The sequence below is a fragment of the Phoenix dactylifera genome, unplaced genomic scaffold (assembly GCF_009389715.1).
Source record: "Phoenix dactylifera cultivar Barhee BC4 unplaced genomic scaffold, palm_55x_up_171113_PBpolish2nd_filt_p 001058F, whole genome shotgun sequence".
NCBI lineage: Eukaryota > Viridiplantae > Streptophyta > Magnoliopsida > Arecales > Arecaceae > Phoenix > Phoenix dactylifera.
The window spans coordinates 149,184-157,036 of record NW_024068407.1 but is presented as its reverse complement, the minus strand read 5'-3'; the positions used below and the strand labels follow the sequence as shown (position 1 = coordinate 157,036).

Below are 7,853 nucleotides of genomic sequence, written 5' to 3'. Positions count from 1 at the left end.
GACCATAGCAAATTCTTGAGCTTTCTGCAGCTCCATAATTTTATTCTTTAGCTCTTCAATTTCCATTTTGAAGGCATCATTTTCTGATCTGGTATGCATAAATTGTCCATGGAGTTGCTCATATTTTCCCTGAGCAGACTTTATAGCTAAACATTTCTCCTGCTGAAGCAACTCGTCGTAAGCTCCAAATGACAAGAATAGCCTAGAAACCTGATCTGATATGGTTGCACTGTCTTTGTTCGATTCAACTAGTTGGATCACTAAGTGATTAAGCAGCATTTCAAGTTCCTTAAACTCTTGGCATGATTTGTCTATTTTCTGCGCAAAATTCTGATTGCTAAGTTGCAGAGCATTTCTTTCATCTTCCAGGTTGCTTAGGGTGGCTCTCAAGCATTTGGAGGAATCTTCTTTTAAACTGAATTCATGTTGCATTTCTTGCATATGGGATTCCAGAGTCTCCAAATGTGCCTTTTTCTCTTCAACAATCTCTTCTAACTGTTTCATAGCCGCATCTACATGCAATGATGTGAAAAGAATTCTTCATTTCTACTACTTTTATATATAGATAAAAAAAAAAGCATAAACATAGCAGGTGAACTAACAAGCTCCCTGCACCGACATCCCTAAATTAAAGCTTCTAGGCCAGATGATTCACCTAAAAATATAGGTACTCTTTTTCTAAAAATAATATGAAATATAGGTACTCTTTTCTAAAAATAATATTTTCTAAATGCCAGTTTTGATATTTAATATACCAATCCTAGAAAAGAAAAAAAAAATCCACTGAGATATTACTGACACTAACATGGAGACATTGTTCCTCTGACAGAAAAAGTTAACAGCTACCTTTTTCCTTTATGACATTATCAGTTGCAGAGCGCTCATCCCTGAAATATTTCTCCATTTCTTCTTTCTCCCTCCTGAGTTCCAATATCTCTTGTTTCCCTGTTCAAAAGCAAAAAATAATATATCATATATCACAAAAACAAATCATAAGCTTGAACTTGTCAAGAAATAGGTTCACCAAACATATACTTAATTTCTTCCAGTGCATCCAGGATTATGTTAAGTCTACATCAGTGAGTGCTGCAGAAATATGAAATGGGGTTTCCACAAATTTCGTTTATATATTTTCAATTTGATCGCATAGGGTTTACCAGCATTTATTGTGTTGCCTGCACACTCTAACTTCACAGACAAATCATTTTGAAGACAGTTCAAATCATCAAAAGCTTTTGAACTGTGTGCAAGCTTTTCTTCAAAGAAGTTCTTATTTTCCTCAGCTGCAAAATTATTAAAAAAAAAAAAAAAACTTGAGCATGATGGATGAAAGTTCTGAGGCTTCAGTAAAGAGAACATGAGCAACTTAATCATACCTGCATGAGTCTGACAAGTTAAGTGCTGCAATGTTTCAGTTAACTGATCACACAGCATCTTGGTTGAAGAAAATTTTGAATCTAATCCCTTCCAGAGCTTTGTATCTTCTGTTTGCTTTACTTTAAGCTTTGCATTTTCATTGACTGCTTGCTGTAGTTTGGCCTCTAGCACATGTATCTGCTCTGTTGCTCTTTTTAGCCTTGTGTGCTTTAATATTCATTACATAACATCATCATTATAAGCTTAAAAATCAAGTCACAAAGAACCTAATAATTATTTTATAAGCCATAACCCATTTTTGAATGACAAGCATAAGTATAATAGCAGGCATTATTTCATCCAAATCAAAAGCTAGCAGCTTCCAGTATTATTTTAATAAAATGCTACACTTTAAACATAAACGACTTAGGCTAGCATTGCAATGTGATGACAGTTCCATTTGATTGGATTTTTCATGTAAGACTGTTAAACTTGTATGTTTAAAGAAAGCATTTATTTGCAGTCGGAGCAATTTTTATATGCCTGACAGCAAATTTGGAAGCATATCCCAGAGGAAGGAACTTTCACGCGTAACAGAGATAACCCTGAGCAATTTGCCAAACAGCCAATTTGGAAGCATATCAGAGGGAAAGCTCTTTCATGTGTAACAGAGCTAACCCTCATTAAGCATGAGAACCAAAGTTGGACCATCATGTCCTTGTACCAAAAGAAGAAACAGGAATGGGAACAGGAGATTATCAAAAAGAAAGGATGTTATTGCACAGAATTATTAGGACCTAAAAGAGCAAGGTATAGAGGTAAAGTTTTCCAAAACTAAATAGAAAGTAAAATGAAACTGCTGAACCATAACCAATTAACCAACTAACAAAAAATAAAATAGCTGGGATTAAAAGAAGGTGCGCATCATTAGAAGATTATTGAGTAAGGGAAGTCTGAGCAACTATCCAAGAAAAACTTAGTTATATATATACAAGGAAGCAAATCATAACATATAACAGGGAAAAACAAAACATTAACATTAATAGTAGCTATAATCAGAAGTCTGATATATGTCACTAGTCCAATAAAAAAGACAAGAACCATCTTAAAAATGCAGAAATTAAATATATTAGGAAGCGGGTCTCAGATATAGATTTTATTAGATCTGAAGAAAGCTTAAGAAGCTTAAAGATAATACTCATGAAAAAAAGAAGCAGCTCGAATATTAGATGACGAGTACAGGAAGGCAAAAAAGTAACCACACAGAAAGAAAACATCAGATCCAACAAGATAAGGAATTTCAAGGTAAGCATACCAAAAATAACAAAAACGGAAGAAAAGAAAAACGTGCGAATCACAGATAGGAAGACTGCACCTGTCAATATAAGCACACATGACGAATGCAGTGTGTGTGTGTGTGTGTGAGAGAGAGAGAGAGAGATCCATTTAGGGATGAAAATAGACAGTAAAAACGTAGAAAACGAGAGATCAGGCTTCAAAAAAGCAAAAAATCTCCGAATTTGGAAGAAATAAATCCAAAAACTGAAGATTACAACACCGAATCTACAAACATTTATGGGGTTTAACTAAGCCAATGCAAGGAAATATCTTGAAGGCTCAAAAATCCAATAAAGGTTCAGAAATCCAATAATAGATAAGAAAGTCTTAGCGGAATGATTTTTACCGCCATTTCAAGATCGGTTTTCACCGAAGCTTGTTCTTTAACCAACCTCTCTGAAATCAAACACATCAAGAACCGAAATCGTCTTAGAGAACCGATCTTTCATATCAAAGTACAAGCGGAATTAGTTTTCTTCATGAAAGAAGCACAACCTGCGGTGAGCTTTAGATTGGCAAAGCTCCCATGCGAGATGGAATCCGAGGACAGCCGGGAATTTGAGATCTGAGAGGTTTTCGCAGCTCCAGCAAGAGATCCATGGACGGATCTGAGATGATCCAAGCTCTTCATGCCAGAAAATCCGAGCTTCTGCATCTCGAGTCCTCAAGAGAGGATCGCCCTCTTTGAAACCCTAAGAACGAGATATTGGTCGCCTATACAAGCCCGCCTGGTCGAATCGACAGCAGAAATCCGAACTCAAGGCTCAAGAGGAGATCGAATCGATTGCGTCCGCCTGAGGTGATCCGATCTTTCTCCTCTGAAACCCTACGTTCGCCGGGACGAATTCGAAAGGAAGAGGACGAGAAGTCTGTCAAGTTTGTTCCTCGGCGGAGCAGTGTCAATCTCCAGTTGAGGACGGAGTGACGGTGGACGGTTTGAATGGGATAGGGCGCCATCAAACGCCTATTTGTAGTGCCGCCTCGCCTTCCCGCCAGGAACGGTTCGCTGCCGTTCCCGGGGATGACCTCGGATTTCTGAAAAATTACGAAAGTTCACCCAAAACGAAACAAAAACTGTCTTGCAAAGGCTTTGATGCATTGGACGCCCGCTCCGGCCGAGGTGGTCAGGCTGATTCTTGAGGACTATTGCACTGCATCCGGACGCCCGAGGTTCCATGAGGAATGCGGTGATTATTGCGTGCATCTGGCTAAATTTATCTGGTGTGCTTCAGCCCGTAGATCAAGGGTGAGGCATTTCATCAAGGTATACCTTGGTATTCGAGAGCAGAAAGACTTTGGAGTTATCTAGGTGTCTAATAGAAACTCTCAAAAATTGCACAGCCATGGCACTCAGCCTGGCGAGGTCCAAGCAATACTCAAGTACTAGATCGGGCAACTGATGAGCCTACAGACTGACCAAGCCTTAGGCGGCCAAAAAGGGCAAAGATAAACGGGCACATGCACAGGCCAAGACCAGCCCGACCAGATGAGCGCGCTAGTCAAACGAAGCAACAGCCCGTAGGAACTAGCCCCGCGCGCCAGAATTTGCCCCATCAGCACAATGGGCGCCAACCGAGTAAGGCAAGGATCGAGCGCGCTACGCATCAGTATCTGCGCACTCGACCAGACGAGGGCGCTAGTCAAATGAAGCAACAGCCGTGCGCGCTACGCACAAGTGCTTGCATGTCGGGCTAGCCGCGCGTGCCAACTAAATGAGGCAACGGCCGAGCACGCAACTCACAAGTTTCTGGCGCACTCGACACAGCTGTGTGCGCCCTTGCGCATGCTCTTGCCCAAGCGCACAATCCATAAGCTTAGGCGCGCCCATCCAGCCGCACGCACCCTTGGCGCGCGCTCTTATCTGACCCCAGCGGGCAATTCCTTCCCTATTACCCTAACAGGGCATCCGGCCAAAGCTCACCCCAAAGGTTCCAAAAGTACTGAGGGGCATTGCAAATAGGTCTGGCCCGACCCAGATCGTTCCGTAGCCTTGGCCCGTGCGTGGGCGCCCATGGCCATGGCCTTGCGCGGGTGCACCGTAGCAGCAGCCTCCTACTAATCCAGCAGGGCATCCGTCCAAAGCCCACCCGAGGGTTCCAAAGTCTGAGGAGCATTGCAAATGGATTTGGCCGAGCCGTGACCTTGGCCGTGCGCGGGCATCCGTTGCCGTAGCCATGCGCAAGTGCGCCGCAACGGCGGCCCCAAACTATACTAGCAAGGCATCCACCCAAATTCCACCCCAAGGGTCCAAAAGACTGAAGAGCACTGCAAAGGAACCTCACTTGGGTGCGCGCCAAGCTTTCTAAGATGCATGGGCCTAGTCAGCCGGATCCCACGAGCCAGCGGTAGCCAACCGCAGCCCATCCACCAACTGCAACCAACCACAGTCAAGGGCAACTGCAACCCAACAACTGTATCCAACCTTGCAGTCTATAAATACTCTTGAAAGAAAGAAATGCAGGGCATCCATCCAGATTGTGAAAAAATCTGTGGAGAGTCCACTTGTATAATTCGGTCTTAGGGCTTGGGCTAGGGAGAACCACATCAAGTTCTCCCTAAACTAGGCTAGCCAGAGGAATGTCTTCCTCTGCTAGATTGGGCTATTAGGGATTTCTTCCGAGTCTTTAGTAGATTGGGCTAGTGTGGAAACCTTGTATACCTCACTAGATTTATTTGTTGCACTTGTACTTTGTATTCTTCATTCTAGTTCAAATGAATAGCCACTAGCAATCAATTTCCATCCATTCAAGTAGTGTTCCAACTAACTTAGGCATAGAGATTTGCTGCCAATTCCAATTCCTACGGGCAAATCTTTGGCGCTTACCTTCCAATTGGTCCACGGCAACATTGCAACCCGGCTAGAAGCCAAGAGGCAAGGAAATGTAATGATGTGGGCTTGGGGACCGAGAGTGCCCCCCATTAGTGTCCCTATCACTAGGGCGGCGATTGCGGAGGATCGAATGCATCCCCCTGTGTAGGTATCCAAGAGTGGTTGGCGGTCCTCGTCCGTATTCATGATGGGCAGGTTGACCCTTATGAGAATGGTGCTGAGCTCTATGCCAGTCTACCTTATGTCCCAACATCATCCTGGTGAGGATCTTGATATTGTGGATTGAGTAGATGTTTCGACCCTTCTTGTGGGGATTCTATTGGGGAGGACATGAAGTTCATTTTTTCGTCTGGAGCACGATTTGCCGACTGTCTGGGATGGAGGTCTGGATATCCAATCACTGGTGGCAAGAAGAGATGCCACTGATTGTGAGGCATGCAACTAGATTTTTGCTTGAGCTAGACTACTTGTGGAGCATGCTGATGCAAGCCAAGTATGGTGTTTGGGCCTTGGGCAGGGACACTCCTATATGTGGAGGGAGATCTATGCGCATGCCTTCATGGTGTTAGCGATACAAGATGGCTACTAAGGGATGGGCAGAGTATGGATGTCCTGAGGGATCTGTGGTTTGGACGACCTTTCCTGGAATATGGCCAACCATGGTCGCACTAAGGTGGGGGACTGTTTGAGGGTCTTCGATCTTCTCCGACCTAGGGTGAGGAGTTGGGACATCAGTCGAGTTGGTAGCCCATTTGGGGAGCACTTGGCTGTGAGGGTATAGGCTATCGTGGGTACCAGAGTGTAGTGCTCTAGATCTACTAGTTTGGAGATCCATCTGTAGCCGAGAGTTCGACCAAGGGATCTCTAAGGATTCTTCAGAGGTGATCAAACTCAGCGTCGCAATTGTGCCTGGATTTGGAGGCAGGAGACCCATCCGAGGGTGGCTGTATTCCTTTAGAAGGTAGTTTGGGAGCTCCTAGCCGTCTTGAGCAAACGACGACTGCGAATCCCACCGATGTACCCCATCGTGAGATAGATGAGTCTATTGATCACGCCCTCTTCTAGTGCATGAGAGCGTGGCGCATGTGGAGGATGACTGTTTTCCCTCGGGAGATACTCCACTCAGCGATCCCATCGGACTCTTTTCTCCAGTTCTTGAGAAGTTCATTGTGCAGGCCTCATCTTAGGTCGGAGGGTGTTCTAGCGGATTATGTCACTTACCATATTTAGCTGTCCAAGAACACCTTGATTTTTAAAGAGAGCAACCAACCACCGAGGAATGTTCTAGAGAGGGCTCGGTTGTAGGCTGCCAAGATCATCCACCTTGGCCCTCTAGGAGAACCCTTGATAGTTCGGGCTACTTGAGATTCTATCTCTACTCGTGTAGCATCTCGTATGATGTTTATCACTTTGGAGCCCCTACCTCCGAGCTTCCTCAAGATGAACTTCGGTTGTGTGTTGGATGATGGTAGGAGGGGAGGAGAGGGGTTTTGTTATCCAAGGCCCGGACTCCAGATTTGTTGCTATGGGCGGGTGCCCGATCTTCGCTAGTTCTATGCCTGGAGCAGAGCTGAGGGTCGCTTGGTCGGACTTAGCCATGCATGGCATACACTCAGGGCCGGCTCGAGCCTTAGGCGACTGAGGCGGTCGCCTAAGGCCCCCGACCCAAAGAAGGCCCCCACCGCGTCGCTGCTTAGTGCCCATCCCACCATTGCCCTGCAGTTTTCACATTTGAAGCTAGCAGGCAGTAGCTACCGCTTGGCGCCATGGGCTATGACAACGGACAGACGACAAGATGAGGCATGGCTACGCCGCTATAGTGCCTTCCCTTCCCGACAGGCTACGGGCTACGAGTGAGGTAGCAGGGCTACGACAATTGACAAACAATGGACAAGTCCTCCCCCTTCTCTACCAGTGCTTTTTTTTTTCTGAACCCTTCTCGGCTTCTTCTCTCCCCCAGTCCCCAGACCCCCTTCAGCCCTTCCCTTCTTGGCTCGACGTCTTCTCAGCCTTCTCTCCCGAGTGGCGGCGATTGAATCCACGACATCCTGCAGTGAGACCACCCTTTGCCCCTTCAGAGAGAAGCCGATTGATCAACAAATCATTTGATCAAGTCCTTAATCCTCCTCTCCTCGGCTCCTCCGCGGCTCCGCTCTAATCCTCCTCTCGATCTCGTCGGCGGTCCACGGTCCACCATCCTCCAAGAAGGCAAGAACCCGCCCGTGGAACGGCGGAAGATGGGAAGGGTGAAGACCTTCTATCCTTCTGATTCTGTCGTTTTGGACCTTGACGGCAGCCACCTCCATCTCGACTGGACCACCCAACCACT

General features: G+C 45.5%; 1 protein-coding gene across 1 annotated transcript; it reads right to left on the bottom strand.

The window, feature by feature from the left end:
- Positions 1 to 139: 139 nt before the first annotated feature.
- LOC120107880 (synaptonemal complex protein ZEP1-like) lies at positions 140 to 3,349 on the bottom strand (the record flags this gene model as incomplete). Its single annotated transcript, XM_039121394.1, has 6 exons — positions 3,190 to 3,349; positions 3,041 to 3,090; positions 1,377 to 1,584; positions 1,158 to 1,283; positions 847 to 945; positions 140 to 512 (listed from the first exon to the last, which is right to left on the bottom strand). Coding segments are annotated over exons 1-6 (1,016 nt in total), but the record flags the coding sequence as incomplete, so codon positions are not given.
- Between the last annotated feature and the right edge of the window lie 4,504 nt (positions 3,350 to 7,853).